Source organism: Sparus aurata, unplaced genomic scaffold, assembly GCF_900880675.1.
Source record: "Sparus aurata unplaced genomic scaffold, fSpaAur1.1, whole genome shotgun sequence".
Classification (NCBI taxonomy): domain Eukaryota; kingdom Metazoa; phylum Chordata; class Actinopteri; order Spariformes; family Sparidae; genus Sparus; species Sparus aurata.
In genome coordinates, this window is record NW_022045106.1 from 92,617 (window position 1) to 120,047 (window position 27,431).

General features: G+C 42.8%; 2 protein-coding genes across 16 annotated transcripts in view; one reads left to right on the top strand and one right to left on the bottom strand.

Annotated features, from left to right (window-relative positions):
* The first annotated feature begins 972 nt into the window (after positions 1–972).
* On the top strand, positions 973–14,549 carry LOC115577628 (uncharacterized). Of its 13 annotated transcripts, none has more exons than XM_030410510.1 (14): positions 973–1,124; positions 1,544–1,579; positions 1,750–1,809; positions 2,025–2,144; positions 2,310–2,381; positions 2,757–2,795; positions 5,826–5,873; positions 9,585–9,629; positions 9,726–9,758; positions 9,844–9,870; positions 10,015–10,080; positions 11,497–11,532; positions 12,060–12,104; positions 14,166–14,549. In XM_030410510.1, the coding sequence occupies exons 2-14, from the start codon at positions 1,549–1,551 to the stop codon at positions 14,198–14,200; spliced, it is 657 nt and encodes a 218-aa protein (XP_030266370.1). In that variant the 5' UTR covers positions 973–1,124; positions 1,544–1,548; the 3' UTR covers positions 14,201–14,549. The 13 variants fall into 13 exon arrangements, with proteins under 13 accessions (XP_030266370.1, XP_030266372.1, XP_030266373.1 ...); XM_030410512.1 differs by having other exon boundaries at positions 10,015–10,068; XM_030410513.1 differs by having other exon boundaries at positions 2,325–2,381.
* Positions 14,550–14,969: 420 nt separating this feature from the next.
* The window catches only part of hsf1 (heat shock transcription factor 1), a 43,882-nt gene continuing 31,420 nt past the window's right edge, over positions 14,970–27,431 (bottom strand). For all 3 annotated transcript variants that reach the window (XM_030410508.1, XM_030410509.1, XM_030410507.1), the window contains 4 exons: positions 20,669–20,774; positions 20,280–20,333; positions 20,023–20,080; positions 14,970–16,736 (listed from right to left, as the gene is read on the bottom strand). In XM_030410508.1, coding sequence (XP_030266368.1) covers positions 16,549–16,736; positions 20,023–20,080; positions 20,280–20,333; positions 20,669–20,774 — 406 coding nt within the window. In that variant the 3' untranslated portion in view covers positions 14,970–16,548. The remainder of the gene's footprint in view (positions 16,737–20,022; positions 20,081–20,279; positions 20,334–20,668; positions 20,775–27,431) is intronic.

The window sequence follows — 27,431 nt, forward strand, 5'->3', positions numbered from 1 at the left end:
ACTGTTTCCTCTTCTGTCCCCTTCACTGTTTCCTCTGCTGTCTCATCACTGTTTCCTCTGCTGTCTCATCACTGTTTCCTCTTCTGTCCCCTTCACTGTTTCCTCTTCTGTCCCCTTCACTGTTTCCTCTGCTGTCTCATCACTGTTTCCTCTTCTGTCCCCTTCACTGTTTCCTCTTCTGTCCCTTCACTGTTTCCTCTTCTGTCCCCTTCACTGTTTCCTCTGCTGTCTCCATCACTGTTTCCTCTGCTGTCTCATCACTGTTTCCTCTTCTGTCCCCTTCACTGTTTCCTCTGCTGTCCCCTTCACTGTTTCCTCTTCTGTCCCCTTCACTGTTTTCTCTTCTGTCCCCTTCACTGTTTCCTCTGTCCTTCACTGTTTCCTCTTCTGTCCCCTTCACTGTTTCCTCTTCTGTCCCCTTCACTGTTTCCTCTTCTGTCCCCTTCACTGTTTCCTCTTCTGTCCCCTTCACTGTTTTCTCTTCTGTCCCCTTCACTGTTTCTCTTCTGTCCCCTTCACTGTTTCCTCTTCTGTCCCCTTCACTGTTTCCTCTGCTGTCCCCTTCACTGTTTCCTCTTCTGTCCCCTTCACTGTTTCCTCTTCTGTCCCCTTCACTGTTTCCTCTTCTGTCCCCTTCACTGTTTCCTCTGCTGTCCCCTTCACTGTTTTCTCTTCTGTCCCCTTCACTGTTTCCTCTTCTGTCCCCTTCACTGTTTCCTCTGCTGTCCCCTTCACTGTTTCCTCTTCTGTCCCTTCACTGTTTCCTCTTCTGTCCCCTTCACTGTTTCCTCTTCTGTCCCCTTCACTGTTTTCTCTTCTGTCCCCTTCACTGTTTCCTCTTCTGTCCCCTTCACTGTTTCCTCTTCTGTCCCCTTCACTGTTTTCTCTTCTGTCCCCTTCACTGTTTCCTCTTCTGTCCCCTTCACTGTTTCCTCTTCTGTCCCCTTCACTGTTTCCTGACTCCATCACTGTTTCTCGTCTCCTTCATTCCTGTCTCGGGTCTGTCGCGCACAGTCTGGCTGCCGATTGGTCAGATATCTGAACTGTTGTTTAATGATTGTTGTTTTTGTTGTGGTCAGGTGGAGGTGATCCGTTTGGACCAGGTGTTCACATCAACATACCAGGTGTGATCACTGAGGCAGTTTAAACGTATTTCACTGCTTACACACCTGTGAAAACTGACAGGTAAAAGTTAATTTTACAATGACAGACAGCTCTGATGTCACCTGAGGGAAGGAACAAAACAAATCCCTCTTTGGTGGATTTTGTTGTATGATCAGTGCAGGTGTGATCAGGTGAACCGTACAGGTGTGATTAGGTGTGATCAGTGCAGGTGTGATCAGTGCAGCGTCCATTAGCTCAGCTGGTAGAGCAGGTCCCATGTACAGAGGCTTTGTCCTCGGGTTCGTCTGACCTGAGGCCCTTTGCTGTGTGTCTCTCTCTTCCTGTTTCCTGTCATCTTTGAGCTGTCCAATCAATAAAGTGTAATCAGTGCAGGTGTGATCAGGTGAGAGTGAAGATTTCATCTTGTTTGTATTGACAGGTCACATGACTCCACCCACTCAGCTTGACTCTACAGGTGAATTTTTTTCTTCTTCCTCTGTTTTTTAATTTTGAAATCAAACACTAATGCTGCACACGGTGTGAATAATCTTTATTATTGATCAGTTGTATTATTGTTTTGGCTGTGTTATTGATCAGCTGTGATCAGCTTATTATCAATCAGTTTTGTTCTCATTTGTGTTTCAGTCTTCAGTTCAGGTGTGACAGCTGCTCAGCACAGTGGCACTAGCCTGGATTCACCTGCAGGTATTGACCCAAAATGCTTCATCACATCCTGTCATATAATAAGACATGTTCATTTCAGACTGACTTTTCATTTTAGAGTCATTATCAGCTGATAAACATGATGAGTTGATCATCTGAAAATATGAATGAACTGATTTTATAGCAGAGTTGTCCTCTAAGCAACAACATGAAAGCAACATATTCTTTCTTCTCCTGTTTTCATCCTGATCTTCAAGATCCTGCTTATCATATCAACATCGATCAATTAGGAGTAGACCTCACCTCTCTGAGCTCAGCAGCTGACCAATCACTGTCCAGCTCAGTCTCAAGCTCCGCCTATCCTGCAGCCCAGGGAGGTAGGTATAGTAAAGACTTTCACTGTGAAAATCCAGATAGTCTCTTACAAGAATAAACTCATTTAAATCTCACAACATGAAAAACTTTATTTACTTACATCTGTAACAACCAAACAAGTAATAATAAAAACTCAATTCTGTGTGTTTGATTCATATTATATATAGGTTTTATTTTCTCAGCAGACGGCGCCGACACTCCTGATGTTAACGGTAAAAGTGGGAAAATTTTACCTATTGGTGAATATGTGTAATACTTTCAAAGTAATTACATTACTTCCTGATCTTATTGATGTGATTACTGACATTACATTCCCTTTTCAGTTAATTATATGAGCAAATATTAGTCCAAATTAAAACAGTGAGTTGAATATCCACTGCACTGTTTAATGTTTGATTGGACAGTAGTTGTTAATGTATTTATTTACTCTTAAGTATTGTGTTTTTGTTTTGTTTTAAATATTTCATGATATTTTGCTGCTAAAAAGAAGAGACATTCCAGTTCAGTGGACAATAATGTTTCATTTAATCTGATGAGAAACTGATTAAATGTTGAGTCAGACTGTGGTGAAGTCAGTGATTGGCTGTGACTCACTAACAGTTTGTGTCTGACAGGAAATGGTCGACAGACACTGCTGACAGACACAAATACAGGTAACCATAACCGTAACCCCCAGAAACTGATATACGCCTAGACATATATACTAATGTAGATATGGACATATATATTGTTATACATATCGACATAAATACTGATTAAATAATACTGATATACGTATATACATATACATTTATATTGATATAAGTATAGACATATAGATTGTTATACATATAGATATTAATACTGATAAATGTACTGATATATACTGATGTGTATATAGACATAAATATTGATCAAGTGCACCTGGAGGCCAAAACTTCGACGAGCCCCCAATTTGTCACGGCCGGCTCAAAGCCATGACCAATAATAGGAGAGGACACAAGAAGTTAAAGCAAGGAAATAATAATTTATTCAAACTAACTCAAAAACCAACATATCAATGTGGAAACAAAGACAATAAGGAGCGTGGAGAGCAGAGAGCTGGATTTCTCCCTCTCCCAGAGCTTAGTGTGGTGTGCTCTTACAGTACTGGAAACACTGGGCCCAGGTGTTCCCAGCAACAAACAACGCCCAAACCCCTCCTGCTGGGCACCTGCAACAAAAAAAAACAAGCCTACAGCCCAACAGCACAAGAGGCATGGCCGTCATAATACATATAGTCTTATATACTGATAAATGTACAGATATATACAGATATACGCGTGGACATACACTATATCGCCAAAAGTATTAGCTCACCTGCTTTGACTCGCATATGAACTTAAGTGACATCCAATTCTTAATCCATAGGGTTTAATATGACGTCGGTCCCTTTGCAGCTATAACAGCTTCAACTCTTCTGAAGGCTTTCCACAAGGTTTAGGAGTGTTTATGGGAATTTTTGTCCATTCTTCCAGAAGCACATTTGTGAGTTCACACACTGATGTTGGACGGGAAGGCCTGGCTCTCAGTCTGCACTCTAATTCACCCCAAAGGTGTTCCATCAGGTTGAGGTCAGGACTCTGTGCAGGCCAGTCAAGTTCGTCCACATCAAACTCTGTCCTCAATGTCTTTATGGACCTGCTTTGTGCACTGGTGCTCAGTCATGTTGGAACAGGAAGGGGCCATCCCCAACCTGTTCCCACAAAGCTGGGAGCATGGAATCGTCCAACATCTCTTGGTATGCTGAAGCATTCAGAGTTCCTTTCACTGGAACTAAGGAGCCAAGCCCAGCTCCTGAAGAACAACCCCACACCAGAATCCCCCTCCACCAAACTTTACACTTGGCACAATGCAGTCAGACATGTAACGTTCTCCTGGCAACCTCCAAACCCAGACTCATCCATCAGATTGCCAGATGGAGAAGCGCGATTGATCACTCCAGAGAACACGTCTCCACTGCTCTAGAGTCCAGTGGTGGCGTGCTTTACACCACTGCATCTGACACTTTGCATTGCACTTGCTGATGTTTGGCTTGGATGCAGCTGCTCGGCCATGGAAACCCATTCCATGAAGCTCTCTACTGTTCTTGAGCTAATCTGAAGGCCACATGAAGTTTGGACGTCTGTAGCGATTGACTCTGCAGAAAGTTGGCGACCTCTGTGCACTCTGCGCCTCAGCATCCACTGACCCCGCTCTGTCAGTTTACGTGGCCTACCACTTCGTGGCTGAGTTGCTGTCGTTCCCAATCGCTTCCACTTTGTTATAATACAACTGACAGCTATATATATATATATATAGACATATATACTATACTTAAACAATATCACACGAGAGGGAGTGAGGTTGTAGCGTATAACAGCACTGGTGTGATTCGGTCGTAGACAATCACACCAGTGCTGTTATACACTACAACCTCACGACCATGAGTGTGATATTGCTTTTATACAACATTTCTACAAGCGCACTTTATTAGTTAACAGTAGTAAACCACAAGAGATTATGATTTGTTTATATAGTTTATCATTTATTTGGCTCCGCCAACACAAATTGTTCCATAACTGGAAGGGAGACTGGGCTGTTGCCAGGCAACACATAAACATTTCCTACAGACCGCTACAATGTCTGCATATTACCGCTACTTGTATCATTTACATTTATCTGAATGTTTTCATTTATTGTGCAACCACTAAAATAAGAGTCCAGTGACATTCGCTTTGGTGGCATGATGTGTGTTTCTGATGAATTAACAGCTCGATCAGACAGCACGATGCTCCATCGTTTCCGGCTCTCCATAGATGGTCAGTACCTTTTTAGCGAGCTTTCAGACCTGCGAAATAAGTTTTTGTTTAGATATGTATTTTATGTTCGGACTGCGACACAGTATCAATGAATCAAAAACATCTCACCTGTGCACTGCACGGCCATGATCTCCCTCGCCTCGAGTCCCGCTGTCTGCTTTACAGTGTTGGCTTCATTTTTGCTCTTCTCTAATTTGTCGAGGTCGGCTGATGTCATATCAACACACCTGGTTTGCGCTGATGTATCCTGGCCTCTCTCCTTCCCTTCGTCCTCCTCTGAGTCTGACCATTCGTAATTTAAATCAAATGTAATTTGTGGAAATATGTCCATCTTTGCGGTGCAAAGTTTGCCACAATCAAACACAAGTTGGCAACTGATGTAACGTTAATTAACGGTAATTGGAACGCCTGCGCAGCGGAGTGATATGTCTGTAAAAAGTCCCAGTGCGGTTGTACTCTATATCAGCACTCATGGAATGCCTCTTGTCCAATCAAATTACGTGGTCAGAACTAACTGTTGTATAATACTATATATACTGATAAACACATAGATGTAACAACACACATGTATACTGATGTACGTATAGACATATAAAGTGACTTACAGTAATTCATACATACACTCACACACTGACGGAGGCGGCTGCCATGCAAGGTGTCGACCAGCACATCAGGAGCAGTTTGGGGTTCAGTATCTTGCCCAAGGACACTTCAACATGCAGACCAGGGGAATCGAACCAGCGACCTTCAGATAACAAGATGCTGCCTCTTCCTTGAGCCACAGCCGCCCTATTTTATTAGATTCGATCTATTGTTGAGTTTGACTCAACATGTGTGACTTAACACTGCTGTTTGTTTCTGCAGCGACTGATCAATTTGTTTCCTTCACTGATCTTCAGACTGAGGTCACAGGTAAGACTTCACTCTGTTATGATGTAATTATTGATAGATTGATCAGTTACTGAAGCTTCAACTGAGAACTGCTAGTTTTACAAATTAAGACCTTTTTTCTTATTAAGTACTATTGAACTCACTGAATAATTGACTTCAGAGCTTGACTACCTGTTCAGCTATGAAATAATCCCCTTACCTGTGTCGGCTAGTTCTGATGGATTAAAATCAAGTGTCAATTAGGAAGCATTGTCCAGTGAAGACTGGTTCTGATTGGTTTGGTTCTATTTAAGCACACTCTTCAGCTAATGGCAGAAAGAGCTAATTAAACTGAGTTAGCGATGGTAGCGAGCTCAGTGGTTCAGCCTGATGGTCAGGTTAATCTGAGCTGATTTATCAAATGGAAAGAACAAACAAACATGCATTTTCTTCTTGATTTATCTCTAGAACTAATGCAGCACCCTTGTGATCTCACTACAAACATGTACTTACAAAGGACCTGTTGGGGAATAAATATGATCTTTCCAGGACGGTATGTCTCCAAACAATAGGAGGTTATATTCGTTCAGACGTTAAAGTCCGTGTAAAGCAAATGTATTTCCTTAAAACATGTAAAAAGCCATTCAACCATTTAGAATTTAATTTTGGAGCAAGGCTCACAAACTGTGTTTCAAAATTTCTGTGTTCAGGATTTAATGGGCGGGTCAGAAATCCGCAGCAGGGCGGGGTTTATGCAAATCATGGCCGCGTTAGGTGGCGCGGCCATGATTTGCATAAACCCCGCCCTGCTGCGGAAGTGGTATAAATACATTCAGCACATTAGCTTCGGTGGTTTTTCCGCTCGCTCTCGAGTCTTGGATAGCATCTCTTCGAATAGTTTGCAGCTAGCTAACCAGTCAACCAGTCAGATAACCAGTCATGTCTCCTCCACATCGCTCTGCATCTTTCCTGGATGCCACAGTGTGCAGGGTAACACGCTGTTAGCTTATTTAAGTTTCCTACAGAGACAACGTAAGGAAACAGTGGATCAATTTTGTCAAGAGGAGCTAACGTTACTGTGAAGAGTTTAAAATCACCACCATCACCGTCTCTGCAGTGTCCACTTTACCCCCGATAGTTACAGCAACTGTCACCAGGTAAAGTCTGGATATCTGCAGAGTCCGTTGACGCTGGTCAGTGGGGCCGAACTGACCCTCTCCGTCCCGGCTTGCATCCTCCCGTCCCGCCGACAGCGCATGCTGTCATCTCCGCTGCCCGCATTATGTGCCCGCCTGCGACCGCCCCGCCGACAACAGGTCTCTCATCCGGCATTACATGCCCGCCAGAGAGTGTAAGTAGAGTTTAGATTCTCTGCCCGAGCCCGACCCTGACCCGACCGGGACCGCGGGCCGGGTCGGCCGATATTTCCCGTCAATATCCTCGGGCGGGTCGTGCCGGCCCTTGATCAGCATTTGTGTGTGTGTGTGTGTGTGTGTTTTTAATAACTCAAAATAATGACTGTATTTCCAGCTACAAAAGGAGCATCTCTCTCCTCCCTCCATGTTGTTTGTGCCGCTGCGTGGTGTTACACGTGAGTGAGTGTCCTCGTGCTGAAAACGTGACTTCTCGTGCACGTGACGTCACTCCCCGAGACGCAAGAAGAAAGCAAAAATATATATTTTTACTAAGAAAATGACAAAAATAATAGTAACGCACAGTGATTTGAATAAGTAACTTTAATCTGATTTGTGGTTTGGAAATATTACCGCGTTAGATTACTCCTCACTGAAAAAAGTGTTCAGATTAGAGTAACGCGTTACCGGCATCACTGCACGGGCTCGGCTCGGGTTGGGTCGGGCTTGATTTTTTTTGGGCCAGATCTAAGCTCTAAGTGTAAGTGTGTGCTTATGTATGTTATAAATATTGTAGATTTGGGCAATTAAATGCATTTCGCTGAAGGTGCAAATCCTGAAAGTTATTTTTTTACGTCGTGCATCCTGTCATGCCCATGTAATGTTAGTAGGGCTGTCAAAGTTAACGCGTTAATAACACATTAACGCAACATCCTCTTAACGCTGTTAATTTTTTTAACACGCGATTAACTCTCGGTATTAAAAAAAAAAAGAAACGCGCATTGTTTGATTTACGGCCGTCGGTGGCACCTGTAGTCTTGATCCAGAGGGTGGCAGAAGAATAAGAAAGGGAATCAGAAGAAGAAGAAGAAGGGTTGGCGTTCAGGAAAAACACGGTGGACTGAAAAGCGAAAGTGAAAGTAAAGGCAGAAATAACTTATGAACGGCAAATTCACTTTCAAAACACTGCCAGATGGTTCGGTCGATAGGACAAAAGTTATCTGCACGTACTGCCGACATGAAATGAGTTACCACTGAAGTACGTCGAGTCTCAAATATCATTTACAGCCAAACACACGGCAGATGCAGAGCGCCCCCCTCGCCAAAAGCAGACATCACCATGTTTTGATCCCATTTAGGGTGAGGGGATATTTTTTGAGCCTTTTATTTTCATGCATGATTTGAAGTGTTGAATAAACGTTTTCATAAAGCAAACATATTTGCCCTTTCTTATGTTGTTAAAAGTATTAAGAACATGAAAAAATACATTAAGGTACTATGGACAAAATGCGATTAATCGCGATTAAAAAAATTAATCGTTTGACAGCCCTAAATGTTAGCAAATGTTAGCAGAGAGAAGTGCTTGTTTTTCCATGATTTTGAGACCTAATTTTATATACTTAGCATTTTTTTTTATCTTCCAAATTTGGCTCAGTGGTCAATGACACATGTTTCTGTGGTGTGACAAACTCATAACACAAATTTATTTCTGCGTTACACAGACTTTAAAGTCTGGATGAGGATAGTCTCCTCATGGTCTCTGCAACCTAGATACTCAAAGCTACTGCAGATATGTCTACAGAACACATGTCTGACAAACTGAGCGGAGGCAAAGCTTACTGTTTGCGTAAACCTCGTAAGGAGGCCTTCAATATATCTATGTTAGCAGAGTGAGTGTCTCAGACCTGTTTTACCTGTTAGTCCTCTGCTACAGGGGAGAGACTCTGCATCACCCCCCTCGCTATGTTATTAAACAGATAACATGTATGGAAGCACTTCCTCCTGAAGCTGGAAGGTATCATTTGGACACTTGAGAAGGCCCAAGTTCTTATGGCAGCACTCTGTGCAGACAGACGTGCTGTTGTGTTGCTCCTCCATGATCATGCTTTATCAACGTCTCAAAGTCATCGGTGTCTCTGAGTCTTCTTCATCTCTCCTGAACGGTCAAGTGAGCCAAAATTCCAAAACAGGACCTACAGATCGAATCCCTGTGACTCTTATACCTGTCCGTTAATTTGCATCGTAGAGATATGTGACATCATTAGACTTCTTCTGTTGTCACTTTCAGCCCTAACATTTAAAGATGTAAAGTTAAAGATGGTGGTCGAATGTCTGATGTCTGTTTTATGTTTATCTCAGACTAACGGTAGTTTAAGATTTCATTTTCTTAACCAGGGGAATTATTTCTCCAACCTGACATTCATCAGAGTGTTGATATTAATGAGATCTGCAAGACAAACAGATCAGATGAACGAGATGTTCACACTTTGAAATAATATCATGAAAAAAGGGAACTCTTTTGTTTGTCATCTTTGTGCTGCAGCAAGCTCATGTAACGAGCCCTGTGATTGGTTCTACGTTCTGTCTGTGATGATGTAATGAGTTGTTGTGTTGATGTCAGCAGGTGGGGCAGACTCAGTGACCGGTCTTCATGTTGACCTCACAGGTGAGACAGATGGACTGATGGATCAATACAGCAATAGACTGATCAAGAGTATTGATCACTGATAGAAACCTAAATCTGTGTTCTGATTGGTTCCAGCGTCAGGTCTTGGACTCACCCATGATGTCACAGGTAATACTTGTAACCACGACAAACACATTTCCACCACAGCAGGAGTTGGTTTAAACTCACTTCCTGTCATATGATCATGTTACAGAATCAACACCTGTCATGCTTCACACAGGTACACCTGTCTGTCTGTTTCCTGTCTGTCTGTTCACCTGTCCATCTGTGTGTCTGTGTTACCATCTGATTACCTGTCTGTCTGTCTTTGTGTCTGTTTGCTCACCTGTCTGTCTGTTCATCTGTTTGTCCCTGTGTCCTTCAGCTTCAGGTGGCTCCGCCCACACAGACCTGGTTACAATGGCAGCAGACTCCACAGGTACAGACTCAGGTAACCTGGCAGATAAACTGCACTTATTCTTCTGCTGTAGAAATCAGTGCTGCCGTCTGCTCTGCAGTTTTGTTCTCTGATCACTTTTTAAACCTCAGACCCACAGACATAATATCCGTAGAGGCCTCAGACTGACGCGGCCTATTGGAGCTGACATATCAGCGCGGCCGCCATCTTGGATGGGTCCCCAATGCGCCCCCCCTGCATTTATTTCTACTGAGGAAGGTCTATCCACAACTACAATAATCATAACTCCCCGAATTGGTAACGGGTTTTCACACGGTTACAAACGCCAGAGATTAAGTTATGATACAGGGCGCTGTCACAAAAATTATTAAAAAAAAACATTTTTCAATCTTACTTGTGAAAGATAATCCCCCCGCGATCTGGTAACAATACTGCGCTGGTTATTGCAACCGTAAACTGCACAAAATACGGGCATAGTTGCTCGCTCTCCGTTGATTCCAATTGACTCTGGTGCTAGCATACAGTGAGGAGACCCAACCAATATGGCGGCGACGCTGGATTACGTTCCAGCACGCCATGAGGCGTCTACGTATATTATGTCTATGCTCAGACCTTCCTCGGATCAAACTTCTCCCTCACAACGTCACTTCTCTATGACATCACGTGTGCGGCGCTGTTTTGTTCTGTCCTCCACGCGCTTCACCAGGAGCAGCACCACGCCTGCCTCGTGTTGTTGACGGGCTCAGATTGTGTTGATTTGTGGCCGAGTCTTGATTTATTCAGATTTATTTATTGTTTATATTTCTGACTTTGTTGTTGCTGTCGATCCTCCGACTGCACCAAGCGTTTTATTCTGAAACTTCAGCGGATGCTCTGTGCCGTTCCTGTGTCTGACTTCCTGTCTGTTCCGATCTGCTCTGAGCAGAGACGCTTGTCTGGTGGAACCACGAGTGTCATGTAGAGCGATCGGGTCGACGTGTCACGGCTATAACTCAACACAAACACGCCCTGTGGAATCTCACTGAACAAAAGATTTGACCAGGATTGTAGGATAGATAATATGTTGATTGTTTTAGTTATAGATTATATATACATTACATTGTGCACATCTTATATTATTCATAGGCTTCAATATATATTCTATATTCTTTATTGATTGTATTAGATATACAGAACATTATATCTGAACTAGATTATACATTTATTGCATTATTTACAGCACACATTGGCAAAACACGACCCGGGCCGGTTCTGGCCTGCAACATCCTCAAAAAAACAGTACAGTGTTAAATCAGTACATGAGGCAGTACAACTAACCCAGTGCAACTACAGCGAGTCTGCTTGCTATTCAGCTTATGCATTCATTATTATTTATTCTGTCTAAACATGTTACAGTATATCTATACGTATGTGTGTGTGTGCATGTGTGTGTGTGTGTGTGTGTTTCAGGTCATCCAGCTATGACAGATCACACACAGATGGCTGGTAAGTTTTACAAATGCTCAGAGTTCAAACTAAAACCAGATGACAGAACCAGTTTGAATCTAAAACCAGTAAGGAACAAGTTTAAAACCAGTTTATGTGGACCTGATCCAACATATATGTAAGCATACATTCACCAGATTTAGCTACGCTGACCAGCCTGAAACCACTCAATAGAACGACCATATGGTCCAGAGCCAGTCTGAAACTGGTAACAGTCTCAAGATTTAAGTTAACCCAGTTCAAAATCTCTGTGTTTAGTTGCTGAGGTTCTGGTTTGTGGTTAATTTTGGTTCTTGTGTTGTTGATCTTGTTCTCAGCTCTGGTTTTTGTCAATAGTTCTGGTTCTATTTCAGAGTTCTGGTTCTATTTAATAGTTCTGGTACTAGTTTAACATTCTTGTTCTTCTAAATGGTTCTGGTTCTTGTTCATCTGTCCTGGTGATGATTACTATACGAGTGTGATCTCAGTGTGATCAGGTGCTGAAGGTTTGCTCTTTCTGTCTTCTTGGTTCTGCTTGTTCTCTGCAGGTTCAGTCACTGAACAGTACAACCCATCTGGTCAGGGTCCTGAAGGTTCGTATCACTCTGACCTCTGTTGGACAAATTGTTTTTACTGTCCCATAACAGATTGTGATTTTACTCTTCAGCCTGTAGACAAGCAAGTGATTGAACCTTAACCCTAACCCTTTGGTCAAATAATAAATGATCTGAAGTTTGTGATATGAGTAACTGAAGTGTCTTCATGGTTTAAACCATCTTCGATCCTTTAAGATGTTTTAACTCCACAGTACTGTGTCATTGAGACATGCTGATGAAGGTTCTCAGTCATCCAAGTCAAGGTGCTGTACTGCAGTCAACTGGACTTGTTTCAGCTTCTTGAAGACGTTTCACGTCTCATCCAAGAGGCTTCTTCAGTTCTGACTAACTGGAGGAGCTGCATGCTTTTAAACTCTGTGTGTGGAGGCCATGTCCACACATTCCAAAACTATCTTGTTTTCCTCCGTCTTCCTCGGAATCGTTTCAAGAATATTTCCGTCCAAACGGATCCATTGTAAACGACTCAACACGCTGTAGTTCATATTCCAGGCCTATAGGTGGCGCTTGAAATTCACCAAAAACAGAGAAGAGGAGCTGGAGCATGCACATAAAGCTTGCAGGCTGTATACAAACAGACAGTAGAAGTAGAAACTGAACACAACAAGAAGAAGATGAAAATGGCTAGTCAGTTGTCCATAATCCTTTTTCGCTCTGCGTAGTGGCAGAGGAGCAGAATATTGTGCCCTAGTAACCCTGATAGGCTCAATATCTTCTGCGGCACGAACACAAGCATGTAGTCCGCCATTGTTGTAGTTGTTGTTATGAGACGGAACAGGGTTAAGAGGTCGAAGGCTAGAGGTCGAGGGGTGGGGCGATGGCATCATCGATACGCAAAGTATGCGGATTCGCTGTCCACACGAGAACGCAAGAGCAGCGTTATCAGATTTTTCCACCCTGAGACCAGGTTTCGGAAAAGTGCATTTACAGGATCCATGTGGACAGTCGGCCAAAACGATGCAAAACATGTGCGTTTACATACAAAAGCGTTTCCGTGTGGGTGGCCCCTGAGTTTCAGAGTGGTAAGGTCCACTTATGGGTTGCTGAGTCTCGCTGAGCCCAGGTGTCAATTGCTGTTGAGCTGTCTGGGAAGAGAACTCAGTACAGCATTGTAGGTGGTGATAAGTGATGTCTTAGGCCACCTCCTCTGGTCCTCTAATGACTCTGACACTCATGACTCACATATGTCCATAACGACTCTGTAAGGACACTCCCACAGAGTTTAAAAGACAGCCTCCTCTTCTCCAGTTAGTTAGAACTGAAGAAGCCTCTTGCAAGAGAGGTGAAATATCCAGTTGACTACGATACAGAACTTAGATTCATCGAGATATTGATTTCTGAATATTGGAATGTTATAAATAACAGAAGCATTTCTGTTCAAACAATTGAACTGAAGGTGTCTCATTCATAAAAAAATCAATTATCAATAATCAGATTCTGACTTCTCCAGGTTGAATAAATAATTAAATGAAAACTGGATGAATTACAGAGGCTGCTCTGACGTCTGGCGGTACAACAGTTAAACAAACTTTGCTCTGTTTCACTCTCCTCATATTACAGTTAATAATCAGACACAAATACACAAATGACCTCTTCATCATCCTGCAAACTGCCGAGTTTAGAAAAGACAAACAGCTTTAGAAATACACTGAGTCTTCTTGTCACTCACTTCCAGAACAAAATTACACGCTGACAAATCATTATTAAAGGAGGTGGTGGTGCTCATAATGTTGTTGTCCACAGGGGGTGCCAGAATCAACAAGAGTTCTTTATAGCTGTTAAGTATGAAAAGTAAGAGTTGTTGTGCAGAGTGCCACATGTAGAGTCACATCAGTCGGTGTGGACCACTCGTTTTGTCTGTAAAACATTTAATAATGTCCGTCCAACATTTGTTCGGCCAACAGAACAAAGACAAACACATTGCAGTTTTTACAGTAACAGAAATACGAAGTCGCAAAAGTTCAAACTGAACATCAGAGTTAAAAAAAATTAAATGTCTAAAAAAGTCAAATGTTAAATCTCGTTGTCTTTCTGCCCCAGGTGCAGAAAATGTGGAACTGGAGGATACCTGCTGACTTCCACATCAAGCCGCGAGTTAGATTCCTGCGCTACAGATTCCAGTGTACCGACCAATCAGTATGGCCCAGGAAATCAAACCCCTCCCACTAGCTACTAGCCCCGCCGACTCTGTTGTTTTCAATATTTAAGGTTTTTTTTATAGAAGTTTATTTTGTTTTAGAGAATCGCTGTAAGTGGAAATTAATAAAAAGAGTCAGCCGAACCTCCACCAACCATGGCCGATTCTGTTTTGATGACATCATACAGGATGTGACATCATCGTCACTGTCAGGATTTTAAATTTCTACAATAAATGTTTGGGTTTTCTTTTTCTATTTTGAACATCAAACTGAGGATTCGTCTTTTGTCTGGACTGATCAGTTCTTCATCAACAACCTGATGAGATCATCATCATCAGGTTGTTTATGTCAATAAGATTAAATCATTTTTAAAAAAAAATTGTTTTTACTTCATTTGATGAGATAAGCTGCATTTGAAGAACATTAAATATAAATCTGCATGAGAGGTGACTTCTTGAAACAGAACAGAAAGTTTGGTTTTTACCTGAAACACTTTGTGGAAACACTCGTCGTCTCTTCTCAAATCATTTTCTAATAAATAAATGTTCATTCAGTGATGAACTATTATTTAAAATCCAGACGAAATATAAACTCAATATAAACAGGTTTCTTTTTAATTTTCTGGAATAATTTTGTTTTTGTTATCGATGAACATCTTATTTTGTCCTGTTTGAAGATGTTGAAGAAAACACAACTCACCACTGCGTATTTCTAATTTATTAATTTTATTTGTTTTATTTAATATTCATAAATGCAGATTTACATGTAAAAAGCTTCTCAAACAGAATTCTGACTCTCGTCAATTAAAAACTATTAACATGTCATTTTTATATAAAATCTTTATGTCTTGTGTCTCCTCTGTAAACCATCGTCACCTACATGTATTCCCATCGTTGTTTGTTACACAGTACATGTACAATTATGTGAGTAGGTTCTTAAACACTTGAACTTATGTTCTGAAGTCAGATCTTTGTTTGAACTCCTCGTCTGTCAGCTAGATGAAACTGATGAGTAAACACAGTTAACGACAGGCTTTTATGCTGAAGGGCTTCCTGTTTGGAGGGAAGTGAAGCCGATGAATCTGTTCTGAAAAAAAGCTGAGTGGCTAAAATGGAGGTAAGGATGTCAAAACAACCGATGAGTCCACATATATATATTGATCATCTGTCAATCAAGTTAAAGGAAGAACTTTGTTTTTCATGAGAACGACTGCTGCTTTTACACCTTCAGTACAACCACCACAGAATTAACATTATTTCCATAGTGAGGAGCAGACCGACTGATTCTGGACCCGGTCACTCACCAAACATGAACAATAAGACCATTTTTATTTTTGGTCTTTTGAGGTCAAAATTTTAACGTTCATTCACAAGCATTAACTCTGTTTCCGTGGCAACACGTGAGGGTGGGACCAGAAACTGAAACAGTAATCACAACCCCATCAGACTCACATGTAATGGAGTCGCTGTTCACGGCTCCACAAAACAGGACGAACCTCAGCAACAGGACATCAACTGGACCTCTCAGCTCAGCTGTTAGCCAGAAAGCTAACGTTATGCTAGCAGTAAATATCATGTGACAGGAAGTTTAACAACAACACAAGCTGACAGTCATGTGACCGTCCTCAGATCAATAAGAAGATCACAACAGGTGATTGTCAATGTTATTGTGGCTCAGACTGAAGCAGAGAGCTGAACTGCCAATCAGATGCAAGATCATGTCAGCTGGTGTGTCACAGTGCCATCCTGACTAATAATCTGATTGATCACCTGATCGACTATCTGATTGATCACCTAATTGTTGGATCTTAACGAGAGACAAGCGCAAACACACCGATGAACATGTTTATTGTGGATCAATATTGACTGAATAGATCAAATCAATGCATCTCTTTCTGCTTCCAGGTCGTCTCCACGGTAACAGGGGTCACTCATAATAAACCTTTCTAAAGATAGTGATCATCTCTTTGTTTTTCTAACGTTACACCTGAACACAAAGACAACCAATCAACATGCAGAACCCAGAGAACACCTGCTGACCTCTGATTGGTTCTCTGAGTGTCAAACAAACATTTTAAATAAAGTAGCGAATAACAACAAACAAAGCTAAAATAAAGTGGTAGAAGAGGACACGGGTATATAAACTGGTTAATATTGATCAAAAATAAAAACATGACCTATTGATTGATCTACAGCTGATCGATTGATTTCATATTGCTGCTGCTGAGTCAGCGCTCAGACTGTCCTGTTGCTATGGTGACTGATTAATCACATTCATTTATGATGTCAGAGGTCAGGGTTAGCCTGGGCATGGCTCAGCAGGGCGGTGGCCGGGTCATCAGTCGGCGGGTCGGTGATGAAGAAAGGCTCTGCCTCCAGCTCCAGCAGGGAGGGCAGGTCGGCCCCGCCATCTCCCAAGCTGATTGGTTCAGACATCATGACAGGTGTGGCCGTGTACTGCACCAGCTGTTTTCCTGGACCAATCAGAGAGCAAACAAGAGTCACCATGACAACAGGGGCCACACCCAGAAACAACAGTAGGTAAGTTCAAGATCACGCAGCACTGCGCAGCGCTGCCTAAATCGTGATGCATGCTGGTTAAAATGTGTCCATGATGACGTGGATGGGAGTGATTTCTGCTCCACATTTAATGTCACATGACCTTAAGTTATCGCGGGAGCAAGGCAGCTGCAGAGCAGTTGCTCTCCAGGTGTTGCACAAGTCTAGACCCACCTTCACGACGTCAGGACTTTGCCCTAATTGGCTTTTTTCTACACTGATTTTTTTGACGTTTGTTTCGATGAATTTCCATATCCATAAGCACCTCTTTTCTACTCAAATATCACATACTTTCAGATAAGTAGCAGCCGTATGGCCGCACCTAGGGGAAAGTCAACATGAATAAACCTATAAAATCCTTCATGTAACTCAACAACCCTGAAAAATGAGAATCAGAATCCTTTTATTGTCATTGCACAGTGTACAACGACATTTTAGCAGCATCCGGTTATTCACACAACATAAATAGAGTAAGAAGAACAAGTAAAAAGTACAAGGCATTAGTGCAATGTAAGTATATTAAAAAAAGTAAAAAATAAATAGATTATGTTCAGTGTTTCAATTATGTGATGATGATGTCGTCAATAAATCAGTTCTGTCACCTTACTTGTGGTAATGAGAAGTGGTTAACTGCTGTGTCTTGCATGCAGACAACACAGGTTCAACTCCAGTGTTATCTGCACTATCCACTCTTATTGGCCCTTTCTGTTCCCGTCACATAGAGAGTGTCCGACTTCATAGCAGCGTTGCTATCCCCGCCCCTGCAGTCACCAGCAGATCTCACTGTTGCAGGCGGTCAGCTGGAGTTCAACTTGAACACGCCTATTATGTCTATGATGTCATTTATTGGTTAAAGTCATCTTGGTGACCACAGCTGTGTCAGGTTCGGGGGTTGCATCCTGAGAAGGGTCGTATAAGACGGTGTGGCTTTCTCGACCACAAAGGCTGAACTAAGCGACTTTAAATGAGATGCTGTGGTCTACAGAGACTTTCCTACATGCGTGACCAGTCGAGCTTTTCAAAATGTGGTGGCCTCGTCACGCCTCTGTCACGCAGTCAATCTTTAGATGCAGCCTTCGAAGGATGCGGCCCCTAACCCTGTGTGGTTGGTGTAGTGTGTGGTTGGGGTTACACGTGTGGTTGGAGTAGTGTGTGGTTGGGGTTACCCGTGTGTTTGGGGTTACCCGTGTGGTTGGGGTAGTGTGTGGTTGGGGTTACCCGTGTGTTTGGGGTTACCCGTTTGGTTGGGGAAGTATGTGGTTGGGGTTACCCGTGTGGTTGGGATAGTGTGTGGTTGGGGTTACCCGTGTGTTTGGGGTTACCCGTGTGGTTGGGGTAGTGCGTGGTTGGGGTTAACCGTGTGTTTGGGGTTACCCGTGTGGTTGGGGTAGTGTGTGGTTGGGGTTACCCGTGTGTTTGGGGTTACCCGTGTGGTTGGGGTAGTGTGTGGTTGGGGTTACCTGTGTGGTTGGGGTTACCCAAAGCCATTACCCAAAGCTGTGACGCAGTCAATCTTTAGATGCAGCCTTCGAAGGATGCGGCCCCTGACCCTGTGTGGTTGGTGTAGTGTGTGGTTGGGGTAACACGTGTGGTTGGAGTAGTGTGTGGTTGGGGTTACCCGTTTGGTTGGGGTAGTGTGTGGTTGGGGTTACCCGTTTGGTTGGGGTAGTGTGTGGTTGGGGTTACCCGTGTGGTTGGGGATAGTGTGTGGTTGGGGTTACCCGTGTGTTTGGGGTAGTGTGTGGTTGGGGTTACCCGTTTGGTTGGGGTAGTGTGTGGTTGGGGTTACCCGTGTGGTTGGGGTAGTGTGTGGTTGGGGTTACCCGTGTGTTTGGGGTAGTGTGTGGTTGGGGTTATCCGTGTGGTTGGGATAGTGTGTGATTGGGGTTACCCGTGTGTTTGGGGTTACCCGTGTGGGTGGGGTAGTGTGTTGTTGGGGTTACCTGTGTGGTTGGGGTTACCTGTGTGGTTGTGGTTACCCGTGTGGTTGGGGTAGTGTGTGGTTGGGGTTACCTGTGTGGTTGGGGTTACCCGTGTGGTTGGGGTAGTGTGTTGTTGGGGTTACCTGTGTGTTTGGGGTTACCCGTGTGGTTGGGGTAGTGTGTGGTTGGGGTTACCTGTGTGGTTGGGGTTACCCGTGTGGGTGGGGTAGTGTGTTGTTGGGGTTACCTGTGTGGTTGGGGTTACCCATGTGGTTGGAGTAGTGTGTGGTTGGGGTTACCCGTTTGGTTGGGGTAGTGTGTGGTTGGGGTTACCCGTGTGTTTGGGGTAGTGTGTGGTTGGGGTTACACGTGTGGTTGGGGTAGTGTGTGGTTGGGGTTACCCGTGTGGTTGGGATAGTGTGTGGTTGGGGTTACCCGTGTGGTTGGAGTAGTGTGTGGTTGGGGTTACCCGTTTGGTTGGGGTAGTGTGTGGTTGGGGTTACCTGTGTGGTTGTGGTTACCCGTGTGGTTGGGGTAGTGTGTGGTTGGGGTTACACGTGTGGTTGGGGTAGTGTGTGGTTGGGGTTACCCGTGTGGTTGGGATAGTGTGTGGTTGGGGTTACCCGTGTGGTTGGAGTAGTGTGTGGTTGGGGTTACCCGTTTGGTTGGGGTAGTGTGTGGTTGGGGTTACCTGTGTGGTTGTGGTTACCCGTGTGGTTGGGGTAGTGTGTGGTTGGGGTTACCTGTGTGGTTGGGGTTACCCGTGTGGGTGGGGTAGTGTGTTGTTGGGGTTACCTGTGTGGTTGGGGTAGTGTGTGGTTGGGGTTACCCGTGTGGTAGGTGTCACCTGTGTGGTTGGGGTTACCCGTGTGGTAGGTGTCACCTGTGTGGTTGGGGTTACCTGTGTGGTTGGGGAAGTGTGTGGTTGGGGTTACCTGTGTGGTTGGGGTAGTGTGTGGTTGGGGTTACCTTTGTGGTTGGGGTTACCTTTGTGGTTGGGGTATTATGTGGTGTGGGTTACCCGTGTGGTTGGGGTAGTGTGTGGTTGGGGTTACCTGTGTGGTTGGGGTAGTGTGTGGTTGGGGTTACCCGTGTGGTTGGGGTTACCTTTGTGGTTGGGGTATTATGTGGTGTGGGTTACCCGTGTGGTTGGGGTAGTGTGTGGTTGGGGTTACCTGTGTGGTTGGGGTAGTGTGTGGTTGGGGTTACCCGTGTGGTTGGGGTTACCTGTGTGGTTGGGGTAGTGTGTGGTTGGGGTTACCCGTGTGGTTGGGGTTACCTGTGTGGTTGGGGTTGCTGTTTTCATCACTTCCTTTAGGAACGTCATCAGACAGCAGCTAAAACAAAACAGTGACATCACAGTCAGACAGGTGTGCCAACAATAACATATCCATAAATGGATGTAAAAACACTAACTCTTAAACATGTTTGTACAATAATAATTTAAATAAATTAATCATATTCATCAAAGTTTTCAATTAAAACTCAAAGACGAAGTGCAGAAACAGATAAGTCTAAGTCTGCAGATAAACTCACAGTATCCAAACTGTCAAGGTCGAAGTCTCCAGAAAGACCAGACGAGCTGAAAAACTAAAAACACAGTTTACATCAGTACATTTAATGTCAATGAGTGTGACACATACTATTGTACACTGCCGTTATATGTAACATGTGTCAACATATATGACCTCTGCTATTCTACAGTTTATAATATATAGGACAAGTGTTAATCTACAGTTTATAATATATGACAAGTGTTAATATACAGTTTATAATATATATAACATGTGTTCATCTACAGTTTTTAATATATATGACACTTGTTAATATACAGTTTATAATATATATATGACATGTGTTCATCTATAGTTTATAATATATATGACATATGTCAATCTACACAGTTATCACAGACTCACACTGACCTCCATTAGCGGGGAGGTGTCAAAAGTGAAGGTTTGTGTGTTCAGGATGCTCTGCAGGTTTTCTAGACTGCTATCAATACTCTCCACATGATCTGACAGTTCAGACCTGAAACACACACACACACACACACAATGTTCAGTCACATGATCAGTCTGCTGTTATCTTATATTGTTATTTTTGTCATTAAAACTCCTGTTCAGACTCAAACCATCATGTCCGTCTCTGAGCACCGTCTGACTTCCTCTCAAGATGTCAGGAGAGTTGAGCAGAAGTGCCCCCTCATCAGGACAGTCTTCTTCTGTGTGCTTGTATCATCCGGTTTTAATTAGATGTGTATGAATCGTGACTCATCCAGATCTTTAACCCGGGTCTTTAAAATAACCTGTGAGTAGGGAATCCCTAGTATCATTAACTCGAATCACTTGAGTCCAACTATAATCAAATCTAAAATGATAAATAGCGTCACGCAGAGCTGTATACATAGCAAGCTCATAGCCCACTAGCTCACGAGCTGATGCCGGAGACACAGCTGACTCATCTTAGCATTAGCTCGCGAGCCGCGTTGCCGGAAATGCCCATAGCTTGCGAGCCTGAGCCGGGCACACAGCAGATTCGTAGCTTGCGAGTCACGATGCCGGAAACGCCCATAGCTCGAGAGCCTGCTCTGGAAACACAGCAGCAGATTCGGAGCTCGCGACTCGAGTCAGAGCAGGATAGCGCAAACAGCCGGCTACGTTCTGAATGAGAAGTGAAGTCTCTGGGTTAGACTTCCTCGAGTCAGTGTGAAAAGCACATCCCTAGGCTACTGTAAGTTTGGTGTATAGATATAGCACAATAAAATGTTGATCGATCTTTTCAAAATTAAATAATTGATATATAAATATTAGGGCCGGGACTTTAACGCGTTAATTACGATTAATTAATTACACAAAAATAACGCGTTAAAAAAATTAACGCATTTTAATCGCACTAATTTTTGCACCGCGGAACGTTTCTCACTGGATGAGTTTCAGGGGTACCGATTATACTGGAGCACCAACAAACGTTCATGCATAGCGTTCATGCAGTATTGGGCAGTAACGTCGCTACAAGTAGCGGCGTTATTAGTTTAACTACATTTCTCAGTAGCGTGGTGGTAGCGTCGCTACTTTCTGAATGAAATAGCTTTACAGTAGCTTAGCTCTTTTATTGACCAAGTAGCGCGGTAGCGTCCACACAAGCTACATTTCTATGAACACCTCTGAAGTTCAGCGCAGCGGAGCTTTCTGTTGCGGTCTGAAATGAAAGGATAAGTCGGTGATGCCACCGCCACACATGGCCGTGTATGTGGAGCCGACAGAAGCACTTCCGTATGACGGTGACACCACGGACTAATCCTTGCATACAACGTCTCTGCTGCACGGGAACACAGACAGGTTAGCTTCAGTGAGTTACGTTACTTGATGGAAAGATGGCAGAGGGTGAGGAGGACAGAGACGAGTTGATCCCGAGGGATGCAAAAGACAAACTTGAATAATAAACAAATACAGTAACAGAGAAACATTACTCTGAATTGTTACTTTTGTCATTTTTAACCAGCACAGGATACAGCAAAAATGCTATTTCAACAAAACCAAAGTATGGTGATTAGTCAAAATGATTAGCTTAAAATGTATGTAGATATAGCTACTACTACAGAGTGGGCCTAATAAAAATACCACTTTTGAAACTGCCAGTTATATGAGACACTGGTTGATGGATAGAGTACTTTATTAATCTCAAAGGGAAATTAAAGTGTTACAGCCACTTGACATAAATCAAAATCCAAAAACAATGAGGTAGGTAAAAGAAACAAATACAATTAAAGCTGCAAGCAGCGTTGAACGGGCCCTCGCAGTCCACGCGCGTCGGGGCGTGCTGCCGTCGATGCATGCTGCCGTCGGGGCTTGCTGCCGTCGGGGCATGCTCGAGCAACACCTTCCGCTGAGGAAGTCGTTGCTTCATAATTCGATGGACTGCTATTGCCGGTCTGAAATGATGTACACTGAAGTCAGAAAAACTGTGTGAACTACTGCATGATTGCCCGGACAAAGACTGAGTCGATGCCAGGTCAGAGAAGAACTGATTAACTGATGGGATGTGAGATGTCACCTGCTGCATGATGAAATCTGAAGAAGAGGATGAAATTGCAGCTCAAGGGGGGGTTTCACGAGTACAGTGTTCGACCCTATAGACGGCTAAACAGCATGATAGCTTTATATACTGACTGTTAACCACAGTACATATTTCGACCTTTAAACTGTAATGAGCATGGTCACAATCCCAACAAACAGATTGAGTTGAAAAATCGGCATTAAAAACGAAATATTCATCATTAAGTCCTCACAATCCAAATGTAGCTGCAGTGCAAGCAAAGTGCAGCTAACTACTACTGAGACACAGGCTATGTGTAAACTGCAATAGTGATCAAATTATCCATAACTACAAGCAGAAACCACGTACATTTCCTCAAGAATGCACACATCATTAGGGAAACCCACAGAAAGTCCATGCAGCTCCACACGGTCTGCTCACTGACTGGTCTGCTGCATTTTAGTGTGACTGAGCATGTCCTGACTCTTTGCACCAGTAGAGGGAGCTGTTGGACCTTTACCTGTAGAGCTTTCTTACAGTTTCTGTGACTGAGCATTTCCTGACTCTTTGCACCAGTAGAGGGAGCTGTTGGACCTTCACCTGTAGAGCTATCTTACAGTTTCTGTGGCTGCACATATGCTGGAGCACTAGCAGAGGCAAAGTAGGAAATGTCCACACAAGAAGAAATGGGAAAACGCCTCCCAAACTCCAATGTTACTATAAAGATATGTATTATGATTATATCTGTATATCACATAAAATGTCAAAACAAATCTCCAAACATTTATCATTAGTAATATTATCTTTTTAACACTTACAGATCAAGTAAAATGAATACTGTTACAAACATTGTATAGACATGTAGTGGTCAGATGAAAACAACAGCACTGCACATTAAACTTCCAATGTTATATGGTTCTTAAGGTTTCATGAAACTGAAAAGAATACAGGAGAAAAGGTGGGTTGTTTTGCTCCGCTGCCTTATAAGCAGAACAATGTTGACAATTGGTAGTAACATATTAAACCTGTGAAGAAACTGTTCAGGTGTTTTCAGTTGTACTTTTTATACATACATTTAGCACTTTCTTTCTTGAAAGATGCAAATTTCTCAGTGACTTTGTGGTTTAAGTTGTGGATGTCTTTGATACGTTTCTTCTCCATACAGAGCATGGCAACTGCATTAAGAAGATATTATCTTCCTGAGGAAGGTCTTGATTCTCTTCAGTGTTGAGAAGCACCGCTCAGATTCAGCTGTAGTCATAGAAGTTGTGATGAGGATGTTTAGCAGAGCCACAGTCTCTGAAAAGGTTTCCTGACGATTGCACTCTGTGACCAGCTGGTACAGAGCCACAGCTCCACTACGGTTTTTGAACTCATCATTGCTGTAGATGTGAGACAGTTCAGTTTTCAGCTTGTTCTTGTTAAGCAGTGGGTAAGCCTCCATGGTGGAACTGACTTTTGTACTATTTGAATTTGTCTCCCTGCAGCAGTGTCACAAACCACAAACAGCCAAAAGTGTAAGTCCTACATATGAAATAAGACCATCGGCTTTCAGCTGGATGTCTTTGATACGTTTCTTCTCCATACAGAGCATGGCAACTGCATTAAGAAGATATTATCTTCCTGAGGAAGGTCTTGATTCTCTTCAGTGTTGAGAAGCACCGCTCAGATTCAGCTGTAGTCATAGAAGTTGTGATGAGGATGTTTAGCAGAGCCACAGTCTCTGAAAAGGTTTCCTGACGATTGCACTCTGTGACCAGCTGGTACAGAGCCACAGCTCCACTACGGTTTTTGAACTCATCATTGCTGTAGATGTGAGACAGTTCAGTTTTCAGCTTGTTCTTGTTAAGCAGTGGGTAAGCCTCCATGGTGGAACTGACTTTTGTACTGTTTGAATTTGTCTCCCTGCAGCAGTGTCACAAACCACAAACAGCCAAAAGTGTAAGTCCTACATCTGAAATAAGACCATCAGCTGAAAGCCAACAAGATTTCCTACATTTCCCTGTATATATTGTCTATGTGAAGTAAAAGACGTGGGATCCAAATCAAGCTGAAGAGAACTTTTTCTCCAGTTCTTCCATCTGCTCTCCACTGTAGCTATGATGTCACGCACTCTAGCTCACCCAATACACACCCATTATAAAATCCGAAGACGGCCTAAAAATCCTTAAAACTAAACCTGTGATGATTTGAAAACCGTAAAAGATTTTCAAAAACTGATTACATGCCCAATAGTTGGAGGGCTTCTGACTCTTTTAAAGTTGGAATGGAGTGGCCAGCTCAAAGTATGAGGGACAAGAAAAGGATGAAGGTCAATGAGTTTTGAAGAGGACTTGAAGATCCCATTGACACTGATTAGACTGCGACCAGAGCGCCATCTATTGGCCGATTTGCACCAAATTTTACACAAAGCCTCATCATGCCAAACCACACAAAGAAGAGTATCTATGTGATAATCAGACAGTATTTTGTAAAGATATGCAAGATTGTCTGTTTTCAACACAATATGCAGGAATTTGTCATTTTATATTTCGGGCAGTTTATGTACTATCAAAATTCTTTTGATAACTTTTTGTCAGGAGGGTCTACAGATGCTACATACAAAGTTTGGTGCAAATTGGTCAAATCGTCTAGGAGGAGTTCGAAAAAGTAGGTTTTTCATTGTTAGCAAATTTGCGAACGGAAAGTTACTGTAAAAGTGGGCGTGGCCTACATCAAACAATTCAGCTAAATTCAGGGAATACATAAATATGAGGATTAATAATGTGCAACATATTAGGTGGGAGTTATGAGCCAAAAACGCTTTTGAATTGAAAATAGCGCCACCTGGTGGTCATTTTCGGTGAGTGAGTCACAGGGGCCATTCTATAGCACCTCTATGAATTTCATTTCCATAAGTGTTATGGTGTGGGCACAGGGCCAATTATGCAATTAAAGTGACGCCAGAGCGCCACCTAGTGGTGGATTGGTAAACCCTTTGTCAGATGTCCTCAGGAGGGCACTGACAATAAATGTACCAAGTTTCGTTTTATTCCGATGCACCGTTGTGGAGATATAAAATACATCAATTTAAAGAGCGCCACCTTGTGGTCATCGCCTGAAATTTTTCACAGGGCCTCAGGGGCTCATGGTGAAGTACTATCCTGAGTTTCATGTGATTAGACCACACCAATGTGGAGATATGCAACACTTCCTGTTTGTAACCAAATCTGCAGGAAGTTGTTATTTAATAACTTGAGTATTGTGTGGTCTATCAAAATTCCTTTAATAACTTTTTGTCAGGATGGTCCACAGATGCTGTGTGCCAAGTTTCGTGCAAATCGGTGAAATCGCCTGGGAGGAGTTCGAAAAAGTAGGTTTTCGACATTTTGCGACGTAGCGAAAAAAAACGGTAGGCGGAAATGGGCGTGGCCTATACCACGAGATTCAGCACAATCCACTGAACGCGTCGATGTAAGGTTTTTGAAGGTGCGACAAAGTTTATGGGAGTTATTAGCCAAAACGCGCTTTCCTTAATAACAGCGCCACCTAGTGGTGGAAATTCAGGACGACAATAGATTATAAAATTTTTCGCCAGGTGTGACTTATATTCCAAGTTTGGTGAGTTTTGGGGTATGTTCAGGCAGTGAAAAATGCGATCCTTTTGTGAGAAGAAAAATAATAATAATAATAATAATAAAAATCATTTGAAAAACAATAGGGTCCTTGCAGGTTCCCTGCTCGGGCCCTAATTAAAGGCTGAGTTATATACAATAACTAAATAGTCTAACTCAAATATCAAATATAGATTATAAAGCTGAAACTAGAAGACAAGAGAACCTTAACGAAAACTACAACTATAATATACTATTTGCTGTTTAATCATGTTAATATGCTACAGTGTAGGACACTGTCCATTAGTGTAAGTCAGGTGGATATTGCTGTGGTAGCAGGTGAATGTCTGTCCATGGATGTTAGAATTAAGTGTGCATTGATAGTTGAATAATAAAATATACAAAATAGTGAAAGCACAAATTATTGTTTAATAAACAATTGAACGTAACATTTTTGCCTGCTTATCTGTCTGATTGATAGTTTTATTGATCACTGAGATAGCTTTGACTTGGAATGAAGTTGTTCCAATATAAAAAAAAATAGCTTTGATGTAGTTAAGCTACTTTTGCCATTTTGCTGTAGCTTAGCTTGCTACATTTCTCTGGGGAGTAGCTTCGGTGTAGTGAAGCTTAATTTAATGTAGAGTAACTTGTAGCTTAGCTCACTACTTTTTTCGAGTAGCTTGCCCGACACATGACTTCAGACAACAACAATGAACGAAGAAGCAGATGAGACTGCTCTGGTTGGCCCCGTGGAAGGGAAATTTTGTTTTAAAAAGCGGACGGATGGCAGCGTAGATAAGAGCACGGATGTGTGCAAATTATGCAAGAAGGAGTTTGCGTATCACCGCAGCATATCAAGCCTCAGGTATCACCTAAATGCTAAGCAACTATTTATTATGTTGTTGTTGCAACTGGCACTTTATGTTGAACTGTTTATTGTTTTGGCCAAGGTTATTTACAGAGAGTTGGACTGAAATTGATTTGTTTAGATCAGCTGTTGGTAAAGTCTGTTATGGCCTCTGAAGATAGTCAGGGTTTCTAATGTTCTGAATGT

Coding starts and splice junctions, on each gene's coding strand:
- LOC115577628 (XM_030410510.1), top strand. CDS start 1,549: ATGACTCCACCCACTCAGCTTGACTCTACAG. Junction 9,630..9,725: donor TCTTCATGTTGACCTCACAG/GTGAGACAGATG, acceptor GATTGGTTCCAG/CGTCAGGTCTTGGACTCACC. Junction 9,759..9,843: donor ACTCACCCATGATGTCACAG/GTAATACTTGTA, acceptor ATCATGTTACAG/AATCAACACCTGTCATGCTT.